At 38.4% G+C, this 27,473-nt stretch overlaps 2 protein-coding genes and 1 long non-coding RNA gene across 4 annotated transcripts; 2 read left to right on the forward strand and 1 right to left on the reverse strand.

Annotated features, from left to right (window-relative positions):
- Window positions 1–281: 281 nt before the first annotated feature.
- Window positions 282–1,197, reverse strand: LOC124392876. Its single transcript, XR_006927236.1, has 4 exons — window positions 1,062–1,197; window positions 911–980; window positions 485–553; window positions 282–389 (listed from the first exon to the last, which is right to left on the reverse strand). It is a non-coding gene; the product is annotated as an uncharacterized LOC124392876 (long non-coding RNA).
- On the forward strand, window positions 879–7,690 carry polg2 (polymerase (DNA directed), gamma 2, accessory subunit). 2 transcript variants are annotated; one of them, XM_046860129.1, is made up of 9 exons: window positions 879–991; window positions 1,137–1,485; window positions 2,332–2,449; window positions 4,031–4,136; window positions 4,296–4,481; window positions 5,183–5,323; window positions 5,647–5,727; window positions 7,209–7,309; window positions 7,388–7,690. In XM_046860129.1, exons 1-9 carry the CDS (start codon window positions 920–922, stop codon window positions 7,551–7,553), a joined length of 1,320 nt encoding a protein of 439 aa, XP_046716085.1. In that variant the 5' UTR covers window positions 879–919; the 3' UTR covers window positions 7,554–7,690. The 2 variants fall into 2 exon arrangements, with proteins under 2 accessions (XP_046716085.1, XP_046716077.1); XM_046860121.1 differs by having other exon boundaries at window positions 890–1,485.
- A 2,040-nt stretch (window positions 7,691–9,730) lies between these two features.
- Window positions 9,731–27,238, forward strand: srp68 (signal recognition particle 68). Its single transcript, XM_046857279.1, has 16 exons — window positions 9,731–9,878; window positions 10,409–10,475; window positions 10,577–10,690; window positions 12,132–12,327; window positions 13,662–13,744; window positions 14,119–14,228; window positions 14,898–14,980; window positions 16,307–16,447; window positions 19,597–19,695; window positions 19,828–19,895; window positions 20,608–20,761; window positions 21,078–21,172; window positions 21,403–21,532; window positions 21,916–21,991; window positions 22,122–22,174; window positions 25,091–27,238. The coding sequence occupies exons 1-16, from the start codon at window positions 9,791–9,793 to the stop codon at window positions 25,316–25,318; spliced, it is 1,785 nt and encodes a 594-aa protein (XP_046713235.1). The 5' UTR covers window positions 9,731–9,790; the 3' UTR covers window positions 25,319–27,238.
- The last annotated feature ends 235 nt before the right edge of the window (window positions 27,239–27,473 follow it).

Below are 27,473 nucleotides of genomic sequence, written 5' to 3' on the forward strand. Positions count from 1 at the left end.
TGACTCAGAAAAACAATCTGGCAACCCTGGTGTGAGGGAGAACGTCACTTTGTCACATTTACATAAAAGCAATGAAATATTTTCCCCTACGTTAAGTTGTTAGGAAGTTGGGCTCAGAGCACAGGGTTGGACATGATACAGCGCCCCCTAGAGCAGAGAGTTTTAAGGGCCTTGATCAAGGGCCCAACAGTGATCAGTTCTGGGGCTCTGAAAAAGAAAATACACCCAAGCAATAAAGCACAAGCAAAGAATAAGATTTAAGGTCAAGTTGCAGGCGTTTTTTTTTTTTTATCCTAATTTCTATTAATTTTTTTTTCTTCCAAATAGAGGATAATTCAAGAATTTCGTAGTCAAATTGGCTCCTGGGTGAAAAAGGTTTAATTCAGACCCTGAAATGAAACCATGTAAGAACAAAGAATTTTTTTTTTAATTCTTATATATAATTTTTAATTCAAAATAGAATCAATAGAATTCAACAACTTACCTGAAGTGGCGAGGTGTCTCCAGCAGAGGGTGGTGTTTTACTCAATGGAAGAAGCCAATCCACGATATTCTTGAATTCAGATAAAACACAAAAAAATATATGACAGTACCATTTTGCTGGCTTATAATAACGCTTTAATATTTTATTTAGACTATTTATCTTTTATTCCCACGATTATATAGTTTTTATATTGTTTGAAAAACTTTTCTGATTAACTGGTGATAACTCACAACCGGTGAGCCTCATATCAAGGATAATAAGGCACCAGTTAGAAAGTTCACACAGAAAGGCAATGCAAAATAACTAAAAGTATTTAAAAAAATAATAATATAAAAAATAATAATCATAAAAAATAAACAGTCCCAAAATACAGTCGCAAGCAGGAAGTAATGTAGTACTTCCGGTTCGCGTTGGAGTCGTACTCACGTGTTTATTATGAAAACGCCACTGTTGAAAGGTTGCATTGTTCGCTCGTTATTTGGGACAGAGCGTGTCGCTATAACGAAAGTGCGTTGTAGTAAATAAAACACGAGATGATTAAACTGATCTTAGTACAAACCCTAGAATGCTGACTTACTGTATCAGAAGGCGACTTTTTGTCACCAGCCATAATGTGTCTGTGGACATCTGTCCTCTCCACGTGTTGCTGCAGGTCTCTAAACATTCCGTAAAGAGCAGTGATGGAGGCCCGGATGCAGCCGGTGACATGTTACAGCTGTTACAGCGGCGCTTCTTCATCCCTCCAGATCCCCACCATGCTGAGTCTTTACTCAAAGGCAGGACCTGTGTATACGGACCATTAGGGGTGGATCTCAAAAGGAACCTGTTGGACCAGTGGTGGGCTTCTGTGGTCAGATCAAGACCTCAGGTGTTCGGGATAAGCACCCTTTATGAGCTAGGAGATAAGGGTGCTGGAGAAGGCAACCATAAAGAGAAGCTAGGTGACAGTGTGGATGAGCTTCTTCAACGGAGGCAACCTTGGAGGACCAGACTTCTTCAAGGTGAGTGATATAACAGGAAAAAGGTGAGAAGAAGGTGCCAGGCATTTTTAACTCCAATCCTATAGAACCTTCAATCTTCTCCTACCTTCTGGGGCATCATTTAACCAAACACTAGGCATATACACTGCATTGCCAAAAGTTTGTGGACACCTGGTCATAAGATGCGAATTCCCACCACTCTTCTGGGAAGATGTTCCACGATATTTTGGAGTGTGCTCATGCAGATTTGTGCTCATTTAGACACAAGAATGTTAGTAAAGTCAGGTACTGATGTAGGTGAGGTGCGTTCTAATTCATTCATCTGCATTAGGGTTGAGGTCCGAGCTCTATAGCAGGAGATCTTCCACTCCAACCCATGCAAAGCATATCTTCATGGAGATGGCTTTTGTGCACAGGGGCATTGTCATTCTGGAACAGGTTTGGGTCTCCTAGTTCAAGGTAAAAATATCGTGATGTTAGCAGGCTGACTCATACCCACACTCAAACATGGAGATGGCAGCTTAATGTTTTGGGGCTGTTTTAGAGAATTAATGGGAAGTCAGTGAAATCCAACATACCGTCATACAGTTTCTGGGTGGTGACTGTAACTGGTTTGCATTGTCACATCATGGTGTTCTGTTGCAGGTTATTTTCTATAATGATGCAACTACCAGTAGTCACTTTTATTTAGAAAATGTTGGAGGTGATCAAATGACCAAATGTGCAAGCCGTTGCAAAAGTTACATCCAGAATGCAGGAATTGTGTGTACATTTTAAATCCATAATTACATTTCGAAATATGTAGAATCTCAGTTTTTTGATACTCAATAAGAACTTATTTGTTTCTTTTCGCGTTGGTTTTGGCAGGTGCTCTGGCACAGTACGTCCCATCCCTGGAGCTCATGAACAGGAAGCTGCCGTTTGGTCTGGCTGAAACCGGTCTGTGTTACCAGCCTGAAGATGCCAACTCGGATGCAATCGGTTGGTGAGAGGTTTCAACTTTTCTCACAATCAATCTTGATTTTAAATACAGTATTACCCTGGAGGCTTGTGCGAGTTCAAAACTCATTACGGATACCAGAGAGAAGATAAATATATGTTTGGCTTAGCAAAGCTAACATTCTGTTTTGTTGTGTAAATTTCTTCTTCTTATCATTATTATTATTCAGAGTAGAGTTAGACGGATAGTGGATTTTACCGATACTGTTAGCTAGGTTGGATCGTACTTGCTGATAACCAATTAATCAGCATTTCAAATAAATAAAAACAGTAATGAATAAAAAAGACACATCAACAAACAGCCCGTGGTTTCAGTGATTCACCTCTAGAGGCTGCTCTCATACAGTATAATGACAGAGGACCTTCTCAGCCGTTTAGCAACCCGGAAAAACTATCGGTATGAATTTTATTAATCTTATTCTGAATCCTGAAAATTACTACTTACTATCCTTACAGACTTTGCATTTTTTCCATAGTGGATAATCAAATATTCGAAAATGTCCTTTAGACTTATTACTTCACACACACTCTATCTCTATTTCTTTCTATTAGTCTCCCTCTTTTCCATTCTCGTACTCCTTTTGCTTTTCTTATTCATAACACTGTCTCCATCTGTCTTCTTCAGTCCATTTTACACGTGTCACTCTATTTGTCTTTCTACAAATATCATCTACCTGGCTGTGTCCCTTTAGACTACTGTCGAGATGAAACGTTGTCAAACTTTCAGAATTTTTCAAGCCAGCAATAAGTCAGGGTTAACTTTATTTCCCTAGTTCTGTATTGATTTTTGCATTTACATTTGTATATTGTGGTTAGTAAAAGCTGTATGATAATATGTATGCCTAGTATTTGTTAGTTTAGACAAGTTCACCATGTTAACTGTACAGAGACATAAGATAAATAAATAAACAAAAACTCTATGAACAAAAGTAAAAGTAACAAAAGTTTTTTTTCATCAGCTTAGTGAGGCCTGGGATGGAAGGATGGTTAGAAAAGAATGTTTACTTGTATATTGAACTGATTCTGTGAATTGTTGATGTAAAAATAATAAATATATTGATAAAAAAGAGGTTGGAGGCACACAATTGTATAGGATGTCTTAAAATGTTTGCCTTATTTGAACTAGGAGACCCAAACGAATTCTACTATGGCCAAATGTGCACAAAGAAACCTCTAAAGCTATGGTTTACATGGTTTGAAGTGGAAGATTCTGAGTGCTCTGCTGTAGAGCTCTGACTTCATCCCTATTGATTACATTTAAGATTAATTGAAACATTGACTGCACTCCAGACCTCCATACGCTATATCATTACCTGAGTGTACTTACACAAATGAGCACCACACTCTATAATCTAGTGGAACTTCCCAGGAGAAGATCTAGTGGATCTTCCCAGGAGAGTGGAGGTAATTATAACCGCAGATGTGGAATGGGATGTTTAGAAAGCACATACAAATCTCATTAGATTATGTGTCCACAAATGTTTGCCCGTGTAGTGTCTGTAATTTCTGTGGTAAAAACAAAAACTCATGTAAAGTAGATCGACTTTTGTTTTCTTGCTTTGTGTAGTTCTTCAGAGGTCACAGAGGCGTCACTTGTGTGGTTCTGTTCCCCACGTACGTCCTCACAGTGGCTCGACTACTGGACACGACACAGACTGCAGTGGTGGAGAAAGGTGAACATATATTTCAGCAAATACTGCTTTTGCCGCCTGGTTTTTAAATACGTACAGTTTTTGTTAACAGATAAGCTTTCAAGCTGTCAGTTCTTTTGGTATTACATAAAGTAATCCCTATATCCTGTGATTAAAGTAGTTAAACAACCTTTGCTACAGTTCACTTTAGGGCCGTCTGACTTCAGCACACGTGACATTCAGGATGAAGAGCGTAACCATGGCACGTCCCGTGGAGTGACGGTGCTCTATCAGTTCCCCTGGGGAACAGAGACGCTGGAAACACTGTGGATGCTCGGCGACGCTGCGCTGCTCAGGAGTCACACGGGCAGTCGAGACAAACTACAGGCGAGTGGCAATGTGATTCCTGCTGAATATATAATCATATCAAATAGATGTGGTAGCATTACATTTTCCCTTCACTACAACTAGGAGACACAAATATGTTCCAGCATGACAATGCACTAGTGCACAAAGTCAACTCCATTAAGATACAGAGTGCATGGGTTTGGAATGAAAGATGACTGACCTGCTATAGAGGTCCAACACAAGCACACTACAAAATCTAGTGGAACATCTTCCTAGAATGGAGTTTATTCTAACGGCAAATGGGAACCAAATCGCATGGTCAGGTGTCCACAAACTTTTGCCGATATATTGTAGATCATCAATGAAAGTGCTGGACCAAGTTCTATTCACATACTGTTGAATAATGTGGGTCGAAGCTGTTATGCTCAATTAAATCAAATTTGATTCATGTAATGCAACAATATAATAGTCTTAAGACTCTAAATATTATACTCACCATTTTGCTTTAATGGTGTATGAGATTACATTAGAAAGTTTGCAAGTGGCCTCTGGTTAAAGGTGTGGTCTAGATGCTAATGCTAATGCTAATACTCTGATCTCTGACTTGGGTACTTCATCCTGAGAATCGTAAAACCTCTACCACAGTCCAGCTGTCATTATTTCCTGTTTGAATATACAGACTTGCTCTACAAATCAATTTTGCAATCTTTCTAGTTCACACTTATCCTCTTTGCCTGCAGTGCAGAGACGGGAAGAGAGTCGTTCTACCTCACGTCCTCTCCCTGAGCGCGAACATGGACAGGGGCGTCCTGGCTGTCCTCTTTAACTCCTTACAGCATGTGCAGAAAGTGGACAGCAAGCAGAGACTTCATCAGAGAACAGTACGTCCATGCAATGGATTAGGTTTTATTCAAAATTCGCTCAGGGTCATGATGCTCATGGTGTTCGGTAGAAAAGCTGAGAAGGTACAAAACACCAAAGCTGTTAAGAAAAGAGGAATAAATTGACGTCTGTGTAAACGTTTCCATGTCTTTCACACTATGAAATAAGTCCAGAGACAATATAAAAGGCATGCTGAGGCTTTAAGCAGAAAGATATTGAACATGTTAGCATTGAATATGTCTCACATTGAATAGTTCATCAGTAGGCTTCACCAAATATCACAAAAATCAAACTTCTTACGCTTTTTCTCTTGTTTCTCCAGGTGTTGAAGCTTCATCCTACTTTAGCACCTGTTAAAGTAGCCTTGGACATGGGCAAAGGCTCGACCTCTGAGCTCAGACAGGTAGACTACCAGCACTCCATTTATTTTATTTACACATCTGAACATCAGAAACCTGAAATACATTCGCAGCTATGTAGGAAAATACTATATGGACAAATGATGAAAAGATTCGTATGTGCTTTATAAATATCCCATTCCACATTTGGTCCTCCACTCTTCTGGGAAGGTGTTCCAATAGATTTTGGAGTGTGCTTGAGGTGATTTTTGCTCATAAGGGTGTTAGTAAAGTCAGGTACTGGTGTAGGGTGAGGAGGACTGGGGTGCAGTGATCATTCTAATCAATCCCAAAGGTGTTCAATAGGGTGAAGGTCAGAGCTCTATAGCAGGCCACTCAAGATCTTCCACTCCAACCCATGTAAACCATATCTACATGGAGCTGGCGTTGGGCACAAGAACATCGTCATGCTGGAACACGTTTGAGTCTCCTAGTCCAAGTCAAGGGAAAATTGAATGCTAGCACATCCAAAGACAGGTGTCTGCTTCCAACTAACAGTTTGGGGAGGAGCCACATATGGTTGGAAGTTAGGTGTCCCAATACTTATGTAGTATATGTGTGCTTTCAAATCAAGGCAATGTTTCTTTCACAAACATGCAATCAAATGTTTTTTATAATAATTTGTCATTTTTCCGATTTAAATAAAAAGAACGGGGACTCGATTTTTGCCATCTTTTGCATCTTTGTGTTACTGATTTAGCTTTGTCTTTGAGTCTGTCCGACTCGTAGCAAGCGAAGCTAGTCTAGTCAGCTCAGCTTTCTGTTATCATTCTTTTCATCACAAGGTTCCTTGATGAATTCTTGATTCCGATTGGTCAGAAGACATTGATGAATATCTTTCGATTGCTTTACTGAACGTAAGGCCGGCAATGAGACATACATTTTTCACATTTTGTTCTATCAAAAATTAATTCTTCAGTGGTGGAAAGTAACAAATTTTATTAACTCATAATTTAGGGGTTTGTTTTTATTTTTGTGCACGTTTTCCTTAAAAGTAGTTTTTAAAATCTGTAATTTTACTTAAGTATATTTTGTTTTAAGTATTGTACTTAACTACATTTTAAATCATATCCCTTACTGATTAATAAATAAATTAATAAATAAATAAATAAATACAAATAATGCAAAGGGGAAAAAACAGAAACTACTGCAGCTGCAGAAAATACTGCACTGATTGATGGGTGGGAGAACAAAGAAAGATGGACACGGGTTAGTCTCAAGTCATTAGTGCGTTTTTGTTGGGGATTTTTTTATTTTTTATTTTTATTCTAGTTTGAGATTTATGTCACTGTCTTTTTAGAACCACACTCTAATAAGTAAATCTTAAAATTTTACTCTGAGTACATTTTAAATGAGCTACTTATTACTTTTATTAGAGTAGATTTTTAAACCGGTAACTTTACTTGTACATAAGTAAAATTTCATTACAGCAACAGTACTTCAACTTGAGTAGGATATTTTATTACCTCTGGTATTGTTCCCCAAGGTGTGTGAGGGTCTGCTTCACGAGCTCCTAGACGTAGGAATCAGTGCTTGGCCTGGATACATGGACACCACGCAGTCCTCCATGGACAAACTACACACCAAGTGAGAACTTCAGTGTGTTACTTACGTTGATTTTCACTTCTCTGCATGTCAGTCACGTGTCTTTGCTGCTGTGTGCAGGTATGACGAGATGGGTGTGCTGTTTACACTGATGGTCGGGGAGAACACGCTGGAGAACGGGCTCCTGCTGGTTCGCAACCGCGACACCACCATCAGAGAGACCATGCACATCTCCGAGATCAGACAGTTTCTTCTCAAATATATATCGGCTGCGGAAAAAATCTGATCCGCCACTCGATTGGACAGACTTTTTTTGTTGCAGAATCTTTTTGTACCCATGCAGTTTGAGATATGAAAAAAATGAACAGTTTTCTTTTGTTGTTGTTAAAGGAAACACATTAAATGTGTTTATATTCAAATGTCCGTGATGAGTTTTTGTAATTTTTGTGAGAAGTTCAAATGGGAAACTTTGCAAGAACATTTCTAATGGTGCTTAATATAAGAAAATATTTCAACAGGAAAAATGATCAGATTAATGAGGAATCCATTGCAGGGAAATAACACACACTGTGGCACATACCTTTTTTGGTTTAATGCAGGAAATAGGCAAGTATATATATATATATATACAACAGTGGTAAAGTACACAAACCATGTACTTGAGGTAGAGATACATTAGATTAAATATTACTCCACTTGAGAAAATGTACAAAAGTATTTGCTTTTAAATGTACTTGTATCACAAGACTCTTGTGAGAAATAAATCACACAAATAAGGCCACGGCTGTTGTGGCAAGTTAGAGTCAGTAATGTTTTCCATTATTTATTGCTCTCAAAATGTTCTGCTTGCTGTTGAACTGATGCTGAACTGTATGTTCGTGCTAAGCAGATACCACCAAGATACCGGCAACGAGTTAAAAACAGAGCGTGCGCTTTACCCTAATTGCTGAATTGCTGTGTGGTCCAAAAGTTTTTATTCAGTTTCTTTTTTTATAAAATGGAATGACTGATTTTCGCAAAATTTACCGGTAGTTAAGTAGGTAATAGTAAGTAAGTAATAGTCAGAGGGCCTTACACTCATTTCTCTTAACATTTAGAAAAATAGATCAAATTTTTATTGTCATTGTATAGTACAGGTACACCGCAATGAAATGAAGTTTGACATCTACCAGAAGTGCGAATAGTAGCAGTTGTGCAAATAGACAAGTGCAGATAAATATGTAGCATATGTACAGCATGTAATTTATATAAAATATGTATATATGTAAACATATGTACAGTGAATAAACATAAAGGCTATAGCAGTCAGAGATGTGTGGACATTGTTGAAAAGTACAAGTAAATCATTCTTAGGCTATGGTATTGAAAAAAAAAAATATATATATATATATATATATATATATATATATATATATATATATATATATATATATATATATAAATATATATTGGATGTACAGTAAGGTGTATTATACACAAATAAAATAATGCAGATGTATGTAAGGCACAATATATGTAGAGAATGAGGAGTATAAAAAAAATCCAATATGTATATTGTATGTATATATGTATAATTGTACAGAAGATCTATACAGTGTTTGTACAGTGATCTAATGGTGTAGTGTAGAGTTTAGTAGGGTGATGGTGAATGGAAAAAGCTGAATCCCTGAACCTGCTGGTTCTGGTGCTTATGTTTCCGTATCTCCTTCTTGATAGAAGGAGGTTAAACAGTTTGTGACTGGGATGCGAAGAGTCTTGATGAGGTTGTGAGCTCTGCACAGACATCTAATAATATAATAATATATATAATAGAATCAGAATACGTTATTGATCCCATAGGGAAATTATTTGGTTGTAGTTTGCTCACAGTAAAAGATAAAGAAGGAAAAAAATGTGTGGCATGAAAATCTATAAATATATCTATATATATTATTTTTCACTGTGCTGTAATGTATATTTAACAAGTAAAAGCAGCTTATAATTAGAAAACCTTTGGTTTTTTCCATATCAGTCATTTATCAAACTTTATTGTGAGATTCCATTTAAAAATGATTGTCCACGTTTGTGTGGTTTCAGCTTTTGCATCATCTGCATTAAATCCATTATGAGTGAATAAATTAATGAATTGGTCCAGCCATATTTCCCTAAAACCCGCCCCTTATTTTTGATTGGTCAAAATAGCCCGTTATCCTCGCTATGATTGGTTAACTAGATAAACCCGATCTCCCCCTTCTCTCAGTTCCGGGGTGGATATGAATGACATCTGACGTATCCAATCAGCATCAAATAAATAAGGCGTTACCAAAAAAAAGTCTTATTTTCTATTTCGTTTTTATTCTGGTTTATATATATTTAGTATACATTATGAACACCCATTTTATGTAGTAATTATTAATCGAATAAACTAATTGAACCCTTTGACCACGCCTCTGCGCTTTTTATGTGTGTATTTCCGGGTCAAGTATTTTCTCTATCCGTTTTTCTTTTTTTTTACGAGACGTGTTCTACATAGCGGGGGGGAAGATGGCCGTGGAAAAGGCGAATGAAACAAAAGCACCATCGATGGAGGAAAACAAGGAGAAGACTGTGGACGAGGGTCTTGCCCTGGAAAGTATCCTTCTCGAATGAAAGACGCGGTTTTAGAAACGTATTGCGGTTCTTTATCTTAGTTCAGCTGACTCGTTAGCCAGCATGACTGTGGCTGTGCCCAAATATCTCTGTGCTGCCTATACTCGCGCACTACGTAGTGTGTTAGTAGTGATCCCTTGTGCACTTTACCTAGTGCCCTGTTTCCTTTATTGGGACTCTGAGGGGTTTACGTTTAGGCATACGTGTCATTTGTGTTAGAAATCAATTAGTGTTGGTTTAATTTAGTTGTAATTGGTGTAAATTAGATGGCAGTGCTACTGATTATTAATATGATGTTTCTGTGGTAGTGTTAGGGGTTCTTATTTCTGTTAGAAGTTACTTTATAATCTGGAAATGTCTTTAAATGGTGATCAGATCTGATCAATGATGTTCTGTGAAGATGTTAGAAGTTTAGCCAGATGATGGCTAATCCAGTTGAATTTTGACCACTGTAGTACTTGAAGACCAGAACAGGCAGTATGTCCCTGCTTTTTTCTTAACCTCCTCTTCCAGTCCTCCAGATCATTAAAGATTCCCAGCAGCAGCATGGACTCCGGCATGGAGACTATCAGCGCTACAGGTGAGGGTTTAACACCATGATTAGTTACTTTTGTACATCGACTGTAGCAGGGATTTTTGACATTTCTTTTCCTGACATTCCTTTTTTTCTTTTTCCTCAAGGGGGTATTGTTCCAGAAGACTGCGCCGTCTGCGGAAAACTCTGGGCTTCAGAATGGGCAACCGGCATAAGTTCACGGGCAAAAAAGTGACCGTGGAGATCCTGTCAGACAGCCGGTGAGAATTGTATAGTCAAACTTGTAGTATTTTCCAGATTAAAAAAAACGCAACTTTTTTTTTTTCTTTTTTTAATTGTTTTATTGATTTCTTTTTAAATTTTTACCAAAACAACAAACAGAGACGATCAGTCAACACCCACACACAGCATGCATTCAAACATATTAATCACAATATAATAATGTATTGTTAATATAAGACAGTGACTATGGAAAAGCAAAGGGTGAATCAAAATATTGAGAGGAAAAAAAAGGTCAGGGCGAGGGTCTTGCATGTTCAATATCTGCCAGAATAATTTGGATTTGTTCATATGTAAGTTTTTCCAAAGGCAGAAGATCACCCGCTTGTGCTTAACACAGCTTTAAAGTTGGTACCTGTGGTGATGACCATAAAATAAGTATACATTTCTTTGGCAAATAAGTAATGAAATTGAATTTTAGAGAAATCTAATATTTGTTTTGCAGTTTAGTAAATATATAGTTTTAGACAGTGAATTTTCTAGCCAGCTTTTCCGGAACCATATCGTGTACCTCATGACAAAAAAGTTTAATGTTCTTACAGTCCCAAAATAAATGCATCAAAGTTCCTATTTTAGATTTACATCTAAAACACAGCTTAGACACATTCATGTACATTTTATGGAGGCGTACCGGGGTAAGATATATTTTGTATATGAATGTTTGGCCCATATCCCTTTCCCAAATCTCTCTTAAAGGATTTAAAGGTTTCTGATAACAGAGAATACAGATAGGAACTCTAACATTTTCCTATCAGCAAAACTTCAGGACAGAGGATTTCTTTGTTTGTTTGTTTGTTTGTTTGTTTGTTTTTGCATAACACAACAAGCCTGTTGTTGTTATTATTATTTTATTTTATTATTTTTTTTTTTTTATTCACTTCAAGAGTGAAAAATAACTGTTTCCACCTGCCACAGTTGAAGTGAGAACACAAAGTAACTAGTCTCACTATTGTTCCAAAAATTGGAATTGAAAAATTGTTCTCTCATAAATAGAACAAATCCTTATCGTTAACAAATCTGTATTGTGTAAGTGGGAAAAAAAAACACTGCGGGACAAAATGTTGTTAGGAAGTGATGTACAATATATTGCCAAAGGTTTGTGGACACCTGACTATAGATACGGTATGTGGTTTTGGAGCATCTTCATGGAGCTGGCTTTGATACTACCAGCTACAAAGACACCCTATACAATTGTGTGCCATCAACTTTTTGGTAACAGTTTGGAAACGAACCACATAAGGCTGGGAAACTCCCACAGCTCGGGTTTAGGAGAAACGAGGAGAGGAAATCATCAGTTCCTAATTAAATAGTTTAAATAAGTGATATACATTTTTAATTTTTTTTTGCAATGGTGTGAAATAAAATCAACTGCTTTTGTACTCTCTTCTTCACGAAAAATGTATGTTGTCCTTTTCCTGCCAGATATCTGTTGCTGGTCGTGATGGAAGCTGAGCGGGCGTGGAGTTACGCCATGCAGCTGAAGCAGGAGGCCAACACCGAGCTGAGGAAACGCTTCCACCTGATGGCGCGTCTCCGTAAAGCTGCCAAGCACGGAGAGAAGCTGGAGAAGCTGTGCGAGAGCCATCGCGTCGACGCCAAGACCAAACTAGAGGCCCAGGTAACCAGGTTCATCTAAATGCTGTATCTTGCTCTGTGGGGCTCTGAAATGATGTAGATGACTTGGGTTAGGGAGCAGCTGAGGAGGATTAAGTCATCTCACAAGGTCTTCCATCAGTCCTCTGATTTATGGCTTGATTTGTGACCTGGAGCTTTGATTTTTGGCAGGAACGTTTTTTTTTTCATTGTGCTTTTTCTGAGATGATGACATCATAATGCTGAAATCCAGATTTACAACAGGTAAATATGACAGGCCATTTTTCGTTAGTGCCACGGCTTCAGGGTTACTATGGGGTAATATGAATTTATTTGGAGAAAACCGGTAGGTTTATGTGAAATCGCACATTCAGCACCCCCATATAACCAGAATGGTATGATCCTCATTTCATAACACACCTTCAACTGCGAGATTGGTAGTCGATTCAGACTCCTCCTATCGAAGCATTAAACCTTTGACTGTTCAGGGTCACTCCTAGCATGTTCACATACACATCATTCTTACATCTGATCTGTTTTCGAGCATCATGACATTAGTGTATAAATGTGAGTATATGCTTTAAAGAACCGATTCTGACAGTCCAAAAGAGTGCGCTTGAGTCCGTGTGTTCATATTGCATTTTTCATCCTTGTGCTGATTCACCGTCCACAAGTCAGTTGAGCAGATGGTACCTTTAAATTTAGCCATGATCCGAACCAAACACAAGCAGAAGTTCTCCAGTTATCAGTACTTCTTGCTTACCCTGCTTCCCTACCTAATCCATAATCCATAGTATTTATTTTATCTGGTTTTCTTTCCTTCTTATCATTACTTTCCTTTCCTTTCTTTCATTCCTTTCCTTGTTATTCAGTTCTAACTTTTTTTTTATTCCTTTCCGTTCCACTTCATTCCCATCTCTTTCTTGTATTTCCCTTTCATTTCATCCTTTTGCATTTTGTTCCATTCCTATTCTTTCTTTTCTATTCCATGCCTTTCTCTTCTTTTCATTCAATTTTTTTCCATCACCTGCTTCAAAATCAGGTGAATGGGACTGAAAATCGGCTGATTGGTGTGACTGGGATTTGAACCCAAGACCTTCGGATCCAAAGTACATTAAACTACCACCTCCTCTATTGAATAATAGGTGTCTTCAGCACATAATTTAGCGATGACTGTGTGCATCATTCGGAAATGATCATCTGTTATTCAGGAATAATGAGTCTGTCCTGTTTAAATGTTTTAAGTGGTTGTTGAACTTCACATCCGCATGTCCTGGGGCTAAAGGCCTGTGATTTGTTACATTTATTTGTTCAGTTCGGTGTCAATTACAGAACCAATGTTCTTGTCTGTGTGTGCAGGCGTACTCTGCCTACCTGACCGGCATGGTCCAGTTTGAACTGCAGGAGTGGAAATCTGCTATGGAGGCCTTCAACAAGTGCAAGTGAGTGTTTCCTTTCTTACACCAACTCCAGGATTAATATTTGATCACGCTTATCAGCATCCGCTAGCAAACATTAGATGATTTTCCCCTGGAAAACTGCCGTAGGGGCACACGCTGCGTTTAAACGATGCCGTGTTTACGATACGGTTCCCCCTGAACGCCACCCTCTTGTGCCGTTTTACATTCCTGACTGATTTTTGACTGTCATGGTGCTTTTACGGCATCATTTCTAAGAGGATACTTTGACATCAGTTGCCTAGCAACTGTATTTTCGCTACTTGAGCATACGATACGCTCAATTTATATTGAGAACATGATCCGCACTTGATTGGTTTGCGGTTGTATGATGGTTTGTATATCGGTCGGACTTGCAGGACGATCTACCTGAAGCTGGCGAGTGCGTTTACTGAGGAGCAGGCGGTTCTTTACCACCAGAGAGTGGAGGAGATTTCACCCAACATCCGCTACTGTGCATACAACATCGGTGAGACGTGCACAAGCACACACTTTATACACACTGCTTTGTCACAGTCATTTGACAAACACTACCAAACAATACTCATCGAGTATGTGCAATCTTCAACACTGTTGCTAGTTTTAATGATTTTCCTTTCTTTATTTTTTGTTTATGTATTTTTACATCTGCTCAAGACTTTTTAGACAGGAATCTTCATCATCTTATCAGTTATACCAGTAGTAATAATGGCTTGATGCAATATTACTGTAATAATCAGGTCCCAGGGGAGAGCTGGGCCTGAACCCTTGTAATACACTTGCAATTAGAGGTCGACTAGGGGTTTTTCTCTGGCCGATACCGATATTTACAAATCAGGGCAGTTAATGGCTGATAGTTGAGAGAGAGTTTTTTTCCCTGCCATTATCTAATTAAATCTAACAATTAATTAATAAGATGTGATACAAAGAATTGCTTAAATTAAACATGCATTGAACACCACAATCCTCTCCAATCAGTGCACTTGTTAGCAGGTTTTGGTCTGCATGCCAACATGTAGCCTAAACTGCCAGCTGGTATTGAGCTGAAGACTCAATAACAATACTGTGCTTATAATTAAGTTTTTCAGAGACACTATAATCACTATGATTTTATACTGGCTGATTTTATTTCATCTCGCTTGTTTGTTTTATTTTAAAGGTGACCAGAACGCTATAAATGACCTCATGCAAATGAGACTGAGTGCAGGAGGTGGCGGAGGCATGATGGCTGAAAAGCTTGAGGTCAGTATTCATTTTTTATTCTCCCCCCCCAATTGTAGTATTAAGAAATTCCCAAAATCAAGGTCGAGCAGGGATAGTCCTATCGTCGAATCGAGTCAAGTCTTACTGGGGGTCCCCAGTTGTTGTTTTTTTTTTACTAAAATAATCTTGGGGACCCCCCCCTAAGTCCTAAGACTCCAAATGTGTACTAAATGTGCAATGGGATGTTTATAGGAATCTTATGGCCAGGTGTCCACAAACATTTTGTTTATATAATGTAATTTATTTTCTACTCTGGCAAGTGACGAAGATGGACAGGATTAGAAACGAGTTTTTCAGAGGAACAGTGCGTGTAGGACGTTTTGGAAACAGTGAGAGAGGCCTGATTGAGTTGGTTTGAGGATGGAGCCACTAGGAAGGAGGAAAAGAGAAGGGCCAAGAAGGAGGTTTATGGATGTGGTGAGGAAGACATGCAGGTAGTTGGTTTGAAAGAGGCAGATGTGGAGGACAGAGTAGTGTGGAGACGGCTGATCAGCTGTGGTGACCTCTTATAATGTGTGTGTGGTTTCAGATGAAGTTGGAACCTACATGCCAGCTAAACATTAGACATGAACACTTTTGTTTTTCTTAGATGGTGCTAAGGATCTTCATCGCTGTAACCCACTGCTCATTAGCAACGTGCTCAATTATTTATGTGGCAAATGCAATTCCGTGGTAAACCGATAAAAAAGAGCTTTATCACCAATTGTTTTTCCTCTTAAAAGAAATGTATTTTGGTGATAAGCATCCAGTTAGGGAAGACCTAAGAGGCCATGCATTACACATTTTATCATCTTGTTTTCTCGTTATAATGACTTGACCTCAGCATGGACATTCGTCAAAAGATCATGTTGTAAAGGCAGCATCATGGATAATAACCATAACTATTTGTGGCAGCAGGCATGTGAGCCATAATGCTGCCTCTTAAACATGCTCTTATGCCCAATACACAGAAAAATTGAAGTAGTGACCGTCGGAGAACGGTTTTTTTCTCCATCGCAAGGAATAAAAAAGAAAAAATATATACATCATTTATGGCCTTTTAGGACTTCCGTATCCAGTTGCACATTTTAAAAATTTTTATAAATGCAACAAAAAATAAAAATACAATACATGACATTTGTACCAATACTGTGAATTGGATTAAACAAAAACCCAATAAAACAACAATGCTAGTTTATCTAATGGAACTGGTTTGATGTCGAGATAACAGGACCCAAAATAAAATGAGGAAACTAAGTTTCTCAATAAAGGTTTGCCATTATTATACAGTATCTAATCTATCTATCATCACCCTCATCTTTTCAGGCGCTGATCACTCAGACCCGAGCGAAGCAGTCAGCCACCATGAGTGAGGTGGAGTGGAGGGGTCGCACCGTTCCTGTTAAAATCGACAAAGCCCGGATCTTTCTCCTGGGGCTGGCTGACAATGAGGCTGCCATCGCACAGGTGAGGACCAATGAATTTTGCACACCGCTTATTCTAATTAGATTTTTGTCTATATGCTTATTCACTAATACACCAAGGGGCTTTTTACACTAGAAAAGGTTCACCCTGGGTCATTGTACACCCCGAGTAAACAAAACCCAAGATTATCTTGTTTCACTTTTCAGACAGCTCATCTATTCACACTGCATTTTTGCTGTAGCAGCAGGAATGTTTCTATAAATAAAGTGTGTAACATTCGAACACCATGTTGGTTTACACTGTGCCAGTCTGGCAATCCCTTGTTTTTGATCAGTCTGTATCACTTGCCAGAAGGATTGAGTCTTGGTTGGTTGGTCCCAAACAATTCTTTTAGAACAGGATACAGGCTCTTACAAAAAAAATTATCATTATTTTTGCCCAACCAAAATATGGTATCCAGCTATTAGTAGGTCAACTTTATTTTGCATATTTGACAGATCAGTTGATTTCTTCAGGAGATGATTAGAAGAAGGAGAAGAATTTTTTTTTAATCCGCTTTATATTTGTGAATAAAACACAATATTCTGATTTATTAGTAACATGGTATTTGGGCTAGAAAATACACACTACTAAAAACACACATTTTTACCTAAATGTAGTTCAGTGTCTTCTCCATTTGGGGGTGCTCTATGCTATGCTGATCGGTTTGGCCGTGTCTCCTGGTATGCGGTTGTGGGTGTAAATCGGTATCTACCACACCTGTGCCACTCCTCAGACTGGTGGCATGCTGTTCAGTCACCTCTGAACTGTTAGCGTTAGTTGATTTCAACGTAGGGTTTCAGGAACCGTATGATAATTTGTGGAATTTTTTTTGCAATAAAACTAATCAAAGGACCAGTTTAGCAAGCTAGAGTTAATTATTGTTAATCAAGTCTCAGTCGATTTATATAACAAACGTGTGGCTTTGTAGAACCTCAAAAATCAACTGAGGTTGAAGGTGCTTTTCACTTTTTTATGACAGTCTTTCTTCGCATTGCCCAGTGATGTTCGGAAGCTAAGTTCAGAGCATAGGTTTAGTCATGATACAGTGTCCCTGGAGCACAGAGGGTAAATGGCCCTGCTTAAGGGCCCAAGAAGGGCAGCTTGTTAATACCAGGGTTTGAACCCCCAACCTTCCAATTAGTTACCCAGACCTTTAATGACTGCTGTGATTTCCCTAATAATACCTAATAATAATAATAATAAAAAAAATGTTGTAGAATAAGTTTACCTTTATTGGAATAAACTTGATTTTAGAGCGGAATTGTGCAAGTAAATTGTGCTTGTGGCATGTCTCTTAATAATAATTCTGCTGTTGGTGTTAATTTCTGGTGCTTTTTTTTATTTTTTTATTTTTATATTTCTCAGTTTTATTTCTCTTATTGTTTCTTTGCCAAATTAATCTTGGACTTTTATCAGATTTGCTATATTCACTAGTGCAAGTTAAATGATACCATTGCAATACAACCGAGTTTGTGAGAGAGGGCAACTTTATTCCTGGCTGTTTATTTGGCTAAAATTAATTGATTTATTTTTAATGTTTTGGCCCCAAAAGAAATAAACACACTGCCTTGAAATAGATATACAAATGAAATATATATTTCATGAATGTATATGCATATATAATAGTGGTCGACCGATTTATCGGTATTGATTGCACATAATCTCGCCCATCAGCAAAAATCTATACCGATAGTTTTTCCAGGTTCCTGTCCGCGATCTCTAGAGGCGAATCACTGACTCTATGTGCTGTGTTTTTACACACGAGACTGCGAGTGCTGCACGGAGAGCGCTATATTATATTTATTAATTATTTAATAAAATTAATCAATGAACATGTTTCTATTTCATTAAGCACATTTTCATGATTCAGTCATTTTTTTTACTTTGTAATTTTTGTAATGAAGTTCGGTACTATTTTACATAAAGTTCCAAATAAATAAATAAAATCTGTAAAGCTGCTAATGAAACCTAAAGCCATGCAGTGTTCTCTCTCTCTCTCTCTCTCTCTCTCTCTCTCTCTCTCTCTCTCTCTCTCTCTCTCTATTCTGGTCTCTCTCTCTCTCTCTCTCTCTCTCTCTCATATATTCTGGTCTCTCTCTCTCTCTCTCTCTCTCTCTCATATTCTGGTCTCTCTTCGTTCGTTGTGGAACTGGTTTTCCCAGTCTTGCTAACCGTTGTGAGGTGTTACCGAGGTGGATTTGTGACACACCTGACCACAACCAATTGGGGTGTGTGTGTTTTGTAAGCCCAAATTTTCGCCCAAATATAAATTATCGAACACTAGCGAAGAGCGTTAGAACGTATGGCAGCAGTCTCTTGACTGGGAGGGAAAACTACATCATCTTATTATTTTTTATATATATATATATATATATATATATATATATATATATATATATATATATATATATATATATATATATATATATATAACAACAACATAAGTATGAAGATAAATCTTTTGACTTAATTAAAAAGTTTGAGAGAAAATTGACCAAGTGGATGTTTTTGTTTCGTCAAATTGTAGATTTATTGTGATCCAGCGCACAAATGCAGAAAAAAGTGTTGTTTTTTGTGTAATCATTTTGCCATGAATATTCTAAGTATTCAGGGTTTGTTGTTTTAAATGACGTGACCTTTCCGCACAGTCTGTTAAGTTCAAGTTCTGAGTTCGATTTCAGGAATTTAAATTCCAGAAGGTCAGATTCCTTGAGGAGGCCCTGTTTTGGAAGAGGTGGGCGAGGCCGTCTCTGAAACAGAATTCTCAGAACTCCACAACGGAGGTGCTTTTGACTTCCTGTAATCTGGACGAAACAGTGATTCCATAATTCCTTTCTGGTTTGGGGAAGGACTTAATACTTAAATTTAGTTGTTGTTTCCATGGTAACAATAATTCATACAAGCACATTGTTATCCCTGTGATTTTGACCTTGTAGCCAGTACTAGGTTATAAATTGCTGTTACTGGGGGAAGAAAAGGAAAAAAGCTAATTTTGACCACTCAGAATCAAGAATTGCTTCTTGGTTATTGTCACTTTATTTAAGGACACTGTTCTTCAGAATTCGACTAAACAGAGATGAACTTGTGCAGATTTCAAGCATATCATGATGCAGTATCAAATCTTTATTAATTTTATGTTTCTCCATCAGGCTGCAAATGATGAGACAAAAGAGCGCCTGTATGAGACTCTTTTGGCTGAGTGCAGAGACACCATCCAGGCTGTGAGAGAGGAACTGCGCACCGACGTGGTAAAAGCTAACAGATTTTCCACATACACACGCAACTGTCTTGTTGCGAGCGAAAAAATAGAATAAGGAGGAATTACTGGCATGCCACAGACTTCAGAAACATCCCCGTGTTTGTGTTTTTGACCCCGACAGAAGCAGAGAGAGAGGGCTGCAGACAGCACTGAGAGTGGAAAAGTCTCCAACCTGCAGTTCCTGCACAGGTTTGTACTTCCTGCTTCAATTTACCTGAAGCAAATGTAAGGCAATCGATCATGCACTAGTGAGAGAGGAGTTTATTAAATGTTTTAATACATAACTTGATGCTTTTGTGATTTTATTATTCATTTTTTTTAGCTCCGATTTGAATTAAAACTCCTTCAAACACATTTTATATCAGTGGAAGTCCAGATTTGAACAGCACCAGGAGTGAGTGGAGTGAGTGGAGTGAGTGGAGTGAGTGGAGTGAGTGGAGTGAGTGGAGTGAGTGGAGTGAGTGGAAAGAGTGGAAAGAGTGGAAAGAGTGGAAAGAGTTGAAAGAGTTGAAAGAGTTGAAAGAGTTGAAAGAGTTGAGTGGAGGAGTGAGTTGAAAGAGTTGAGAGGAGGAGTGGGTGAGTGGGTGGATGGGTGGATGGGTGGATGGATGGATGGGTGGCCGGATGGATGGATGGATGGATGGATGGATGGATTTAAATCAGTAGACCAGAAAGAAATAAAGCACCACTGACAACAAAAGTTAATCTCTATGTACAAGTACAGTTAGCAAACTGATAACAAGGCGCATGTTTCTGTGCACGTGCTGGAATTCAGATTCAGAATAGGAAATAAAATTTTTTTTTCCTCTCTCCATTCTTTAAACCAAATCGTTTTAATTGTAAGTGGACTCTGTGTGTGTATATAACACCTCACGTATAGTAATATTGTGTGTATGTGTAGCTACCTGACTTACATTAAGCTATGGACGGTGGTGAAGAGGAATGAGAGCATGGCTAAGGCACTGCAGGCCAAACTGAAGGAGCCACAGACAGACGAGAACAAAAGAGGACCTCGACCCCAGGACCTGATACGGCTTTACGAGATCATTTTGCAGGTACACACGCATACAGATTTCCAAAGACCTCGTCCGGCTCCCACAGCGTTACCTCTATGCAGGACCTAATTGTTCATTGATGTAGAAGGTAGATCAATGAACAATTAGGTCCTGCATAGAGGTAACGCTGTGGGAGCCGGATTTTCCTGTTTTCCCACATTGACCAGTCTGTGCACTGGGAGTAAATCACTACAAAGTAATTAAATCCTATACACCAAGTTCAGGATAACTTCATAATTTTATATATCTTTGATATATATATAATACGCAAGACCTCTCCAGTGTTATTTGTTTGTTTGTTTGTTTGTTTGGACAGAGCCTAGCTGAATTGTCTACCCTGCAAGGTTTAGAGGAGGACCAGGCCTTCCAGAAAGAGGTGGCCATTAAGACTCTGGTCTACAAGGCTTACAGGTGTGTGTGTGTGTGTGTGTGTGTGTGTGCTCTCTCATTACAACACACCCTCACAGAGTTATCTAGCCTTAACTTGAAGCCAGCATTATACCACCACATTTCTGAAATGGTTGAAATTCTGAGACGCTTCAGCTTTTGTCACACATTAGAAACATTTATCTGTTCTTTTTTCTTTTTCCTATCGTTAATACAAATAACGATCGTCTTTGTCCTGTCCTGTTCTTGTGCAGGTGCTTTTTCATCGCCCAGTCGTACGTCGTAGTAAAGAAGTGGAGTGAGGCATTAGTTCTGTATGAAAGAGTTCTGAAGTATGCCCGAGAGATCCAGTCCAAGGCTAAAAACCTCAATAACAGCCTGAAGGTACAGCATTCACACACTGCCAATTTATTTTTTTTTCGAAGCTCATTATAAGATAAACAGTGTCGTGTAGTTGGGACGATGGAGCTGGCTCTGTGCACAGCATTATCTTGCAGCATAACATTATGACCACCTGCCTAATATTGTGTTGATCCCCCTTTTGCTCCCAAAGCAATCTTGACCTATTGAGCAATAACAGTTGGTGAAGGAATTACTAGTTACAGATGCTATAAGTAATGATAACCTGACTAAACCCACAGCTAAATGAATGAATGAATTATTTATACTTTGCTAGTCAAGAGGTATTTATTTTTTTTATGTTATGAAAAGAATGCCTTTGCCATTGTCTTACTATGATGTCCCCCTTTCCCTTTTATTGTTACAAGGATCTTCCAGATATTCAGGAACTCATAGCCGAAGTCAACTCTGAGAAGTACTCCCTTCAGGCAGCAGCCATTCTGGGTAGGTCTTCATCTCGTTTGAGCATCGTGGTTCAGCTGCGTGTAACGGATCCCTGCTGGAACGTTCATCTGTAGGTATTACCTAAATGATGGTTCTGTCATGTGACGTGTTCTTTCTTTTATGTGTGTAGATAAAGAGGACGTACCTGAAGCTCCTGCTCAGCAGCAGGTCAAAGATAACAAGGTACACGTTTAAAAAAGCATATCCTTTATTTATTTATTTATCTCTTTTACTGACCCAGTGATCCTGAACGATTGTTTCATCAGAGTGTTTAGCCATGTTCAAAGTTGTTTTGTTGGGTCTGGAATATGCAAAGTCAGATTTATGGCTTGGGTGAATATTTATTTATGGATATTATTTATTTTCTTTTTTTTTACTGAGACTTGATAGTTTCATGATCGTTTTTAGCCATGAAGCTAAATTAATACTAGCCATGAATAGACCACACACAAAAGCATATAAAATTTATGACGTGTAATTCAGGAAGTCTCTCGCTCGCTCGCTCGCTCTCACTCACTCACTCACTCTCTCTCTCACACACACACACACACGCACACACACACATGGGTGTAGCGCAATGGAATGTTGCCGGACAAACCCCAGTGTGATGATGAGAGATGTGTGTGAAAGGTGCTGCTAAACGGCAGGGCTCCCGTATCATGTAGAGTGTTGCATCGCGTCAGGTGATCCGTTTTTTTGCCCGTCTTTTTTGTAAGATCTTGTTTTTAATAAATATCACAGGGCGCGTCAGTGTGGGAGGTCGGAAATAATTATTCTCACAAAGGGAAATGCTGATCTGTTACCTGACCTTCACCAGTCTATTACCCAGAATGCATTCATGGTATGACAGTCTGCTAGAAATATTTTTTAAAAATTGACACGGCCATTAGGCCTGTGGGGAACGTCTTAACCAAAAGAAATACAAGGTCTTTGAGGGGAAAAAAATAAAATAAATCCCAATGGATAGGGTTTTTTTTTTTTTTTTTTTTTACACTTTTATCATACAAACTTCCTGTTGTCCTGAAGAAGCCACAGTTTGTCACGATCATCGATAGTTTATTTGTTTTGGAGCTTTAGTTACTGAGTTTGTTGTTGTTTCAGGGTGAAAGATCACATCCAGTCCACCTAGCCTTATTACTCATTACGTGAGCAGGATCCAGACCAATGCGCGATCAGCTGACGTCAAATTACTTATTAAATGTTTACAACCAAACCAGCATCTTTTAATTAATCTCTTAGAGCATTGCTGAAAAACAATAGGCACCACTCATGGATGTGAGACACACCCTGAAGTGGCATCTCTGGCACTCCTGCACCAATGTATTGGTATTCATCTCTCAGATCTGCCCTGACAAATCTTTTTCTTTTTTTTTTTTTCTTTTCCCTGTTACAAATCGCACAAGTCACACTGTTTTGTGTTCCCATTAAAAATTTCAGAAACTATAAGACTCAATAAATATTGCATCTAACATATGATGTGTATTAGCACTTTCCAAGTTTGTAGAATTCAGGTTATATTTATATTAAGTTTGTAATCTTGCGTACCAGTGTAGATTTATTCATTACTAGACATTTAAAGCACTTTTGTACGTCGCTCTGGATAAGGGCGTTTGATAAATGCCGTAAATGTGTAGCTGTTTGTCAGTCCATCAAGTGGGATCATAAATTGCTACAGTATAAAAGTATCAGTGGTGGAAGAAGTACCCAAAGCATGTGCTTGAAGAGATACACTAAGTAAAATAAAATTTTACTTTAGTAAAAGTGCTTTCTTTAAACTTTCACGTGAGTAAAAGTACAAAAGTTTTTGCCTTCAAATATACTTTGGTATCCAAATTACTATGATTTATTATGTCTCTAATGTTCCTATTATAATTTTTGTCCCAAGACTTGCTTAATCAAAGCTACATCGATCTATTAATAGAATAATAAGAATTAGTTAAATACTGATTGATCTCTACTAAAATAATCATTAGCCCAAAATGCTCATTTTTTTTTAAACTACTTAAAAATAAAAAATAAATAGTGCAAATAAGGACATGGTGTTGTGGCAAGTTCGAGTCAAGAGTTTTTCATCATTTGTTCCTCTCAAAATGTTCTGCTTGCTGTTGAACTGTATGTTCGTGCTAAATAGATACCACCAAGCGCCAAACAAAACAAGTTCAAAACAGTGCGCGCTCTACCCTGATTGGTGTCTTTCTGCATGCTTCACCAGAAAAAAAGGAACGACCGATTTCACAAAATGTTGAATAAAATATTTGACTTTGAAAATAAGTGAATTTAAAGTAAAATCTCCCCAAATTGAAATACTTCAGTAAAGTTCAGATACAGGAAAAAGTGTGTTTAAAAATCACCATCGGTGAAGCTTTTCTCCCGATGCCGTGCAACTCATAACACAGGTGAAGTGCGTTTTTTTCATGCTCAGATGTTTTCAGCGTGACGAATGATTCGCCTTTCCTGTTGACAGTGCGAGCGGCAGGTCAAACGTCAGAGGAACCTCATCCATATTTATGATGTGGTGCGGCTCGATTCAGTGGGAGCGCATCTGATTTAATATAAAGAATTTCATTGGTTCACCTGAACCCGTTCGGCAGTTTCATTGGTCTAATGTTATGGGGCTCAGTTTTTTGGCATGAATCTTGTGAAACTGGGAAAAACCCAGGAAAAATCCATAAATTAACTGCTTCATTGTTTAAGCTTCAAAGCGTGGAAAAAAAGTAGCGGCTTATAGTCCGGAAAATACGGTACTTTGTTACAGTCCAGCAAAGAAAAGTATAGAAGGGTGTAGGCAACAGGTGTGTTGACGTTTTAAGAATATACAGATGGTCTCCGACTTAGTGTTTGGAGTTGCGATTTTTCGATCTTATGATGATCGTTACAAAATTGTAAAAAAAAAAATACAAAAATTGAGTTAATGAGAACAGAACAGTCTTCATGATTGGAACAGTAGGTATAAGCATACAATATCCAAATAAGAGCCACTGGGTTAAACTTGGAAAGCATGGGATGTACAAATCTTCACCTGACACATTTTTTAAAAATTGACACATTGTGTTTTTGCCAATCCTTTGATCAAACTCATCCTTCCGTCTCCTTCCTCAGTCTCTCTCTGAACGATTGGACACCTTCCATCTGGACCCGTCCCTCCTCGGCAAGCAGCCCAACCTTGTCCAGTTCCCGCCAGACTTCCAGCCAATCCCGTGCAAGCCTCTGTTCTTCGATCTGGCCCTCAACCATGTGGCCTTCCCACCTCTGGATGATAAGGTGGAGCAGAAGGGCAAGGGCGGCCTCACCGGCTACATCAAGGGCATCTTTGGCTTCGGCAGCTAAACCGTTGCTTTGCTCAGCCTCGAAACCTAAGAGCTGGACGAAGAGCCAGAGCTCGATCCTGGACTTGCTCCATTTAATCCCTTCCCCATCTGTCAGTCATATCCTTCTGAAAACAGTGTGTCTGTGTCCTTTGCCCCATGACTTGAACTCGCAGATGTGCACAGCGATTCACCAAAGCCAACAATCAACCCCCTAAACACCAGTTGTATTGTTTGGTGAACGAGAAAAGCATTGTGTGCGCAGATATGTGGCTGTTTAGGTTCAGGAGAAAAGAACACTAGCATGTATGGTCGTGGTATCGAATTCCTGTTCAAGGTGAGTTCTACCACGTTGTCTAGATCCAGTTTATTTATGCAAAAAAAGGAGTCGGGCACATGGTTCGGGGCAAATCCACTTTTCCAAGCTCAAGGGTCCAGGTCTTTTTCTCCATTTAGTGCAAAAAAATTAAATACATTTTGTTTTTTAAACTCCGCTGACCAGGGTTGATACACAAGTAAGCCATTGTTTGCACACTAGATAAAGCAAACCAGGATGATTCGGGTCGTCAGCCTGCATCTTGGAATGGCATAACTGACGTTGCTCCTTTGGCAAAACAAACACCGAGCTCATGCTGGTTCACATGGAGAATGTGTGGGTTTTTGTTCGGTTTTTTTTTTTTTTTAGATAACATACATAATATAATGGATAATAAATAAGCACCAAAACAATACTAGGGATGCATCGATACCATGAGTGTGATTTTATACTTCATGATATTAATACCAGAATGAGTAACCGGTTTAGTATTAAGAAATCTGGGGCATCATAAAATTTGTGTTTTTCAAATTATTTTAAATTATTTTTTTATTTTATCTAACTTGCCACTTTGGGCAGCTAGGAATGAGATCCTCGTGTACGGCTTGAACAGTTGCTTTATTATTATTAAAGATAATACTTAAGCATCATAAAGATTTTTTGTTTTATGGAGATGAATCTTTTCACAATGCACTTTTTTTTTTTTTTGCTTAGTCACTGTTAATTAGGAAATCAATCTCTTCAGTGTATTTTAGTTATGAATATAATACCAGTGTTCATCGATGCATCCCTAACCCTCTGTGTGTTCATTGCATTTGCCAGTAAAATACTCATCCTACACAGATCACTGATTTATGGTTGCAATACACAAGATATCATTTTTTTGAATCCCTGCTCACATCCATCTGTAACTTCAGGAAGCAATTTAGTTTCAGCGTCTTATCTTAGAAGAGGCATAAATGATGCCAGATTAAGCACTGGCATGGGGAGTTTTCAACTCCATACATCACTATCTGAGCTATACGTCTTGTCTTAACTTGTCGATTTTGTAGATTACAATCTGTGACATTACTTTGATTTCATTTTGTACATTCAGCAAATACGTCTCATGACTGACTGTTATAAACGGTCATGAATAGAGGGAGACTACTTTTCTTAGGTTAGTCAAAGTCATCTGTGTCCTCACTTAGAACCTGCAGAGGAAATGTGACATTTCCATCCTGCCATGACTACTTCAGTTTACTGATCTCTCTCAGCGTGACTTTAGACAGGTGCTGCTTTTGCTCATATCAACTCAAACCAAAGCAAATCTGTGCTGCCGTTTTTTTTCGTGTTTCATCTCATCTCTAATGTCTCTATCTACTATTTCTGTTCTAGTAACGGTTTGTGATCATTTCTCGCTGGCTTACTTGTTGTACCCTGACTAATTTGCAGATTAATCTTTTTCTTTTTTTTTTTTTCCAAATGTTTTATGAGTGAAAATATGGCAATTTGAAGGACGGAGATGAGTAGTTGAAAATGTTTTCTGCTGTGAGCACATTGGAAAATGGTAAGCAAGAAACTACATGAAATGAAAGGTGGATTAAGTGCTCCTAATAAAAAGAATTCAAAACATGAATTAAGAAATATTGATTTATGATTGCTTTGTTCAGCAGTGGCACAAAATATGTGCTGAAATTGAAGATTTTATTTTATCTTCTATTCTACTGAAATAAAAACTTTCTTGGTACAAACCTTGGCCGCCCATGACCCTGTTGCTGGTTCACCACTGTTCCTTCCTTAGAACACTTAATAAATACTGGCCACTACAGACTGGGAACATCCCACCAACGCTGTTGGAGATGCTCTGACCCAGTTGTCT

Source organism: Silurus meridionalis, chromosome 1 (assembly GCF_014805685.1).
Source record: "Silurus meridionalis isolate SWU-2019-XX chromosome 1, ASM1480568v1, whole genome shotgun sequence".
NCBI lineage: Eukaryota > Metazoa > Chordata > Actinopteri > Siluriformes > Siluridae > Silurus > Silurus meridionalis.

Coding starts and splice junctions, on each gene's coding strand:
- polg2 (XM_046860121.1), top strand. CDS start 1,050: ATGCTGACTTACTGTATCAGAAGGCGACTTTTTGTCACCAGCCATAAT. Junction 1,486..2,331: donor GAGGACCAGACTTCTTCAAG/GTGAGTGATATA, acceptor TGGTTTTGGCAG/GTGCTCTGGCACAGTACGTC. Junction 5,324..5,646: donor AGAGACTTCATCAGAGAACA/GTACGTCCATGC, acceptor TTGTTTCTCCAG/GTGTTGAAGCTTCATCCTAC.
- srp68 (XM_046857279.1), top strand. CDS start 9,791: ATGGCCGTGGAAAAGGCGAATGAAACAAAAGCACCATCGATGGAGGAA. Junction 20,762..21,077: donor TTTACGAGATCATTTTGCAG/GTACACACGCAT, acceptor TTGTTTGGACAG/AGCCTAGCTGAATTGTCTAC. Junction 21,533..21,915: donor ACCTCAATAACAGCCTGAAG/GTACAGCATTCA, acceptor TATTGTTACAAG/GATCTTCCAGATATTCAGGA.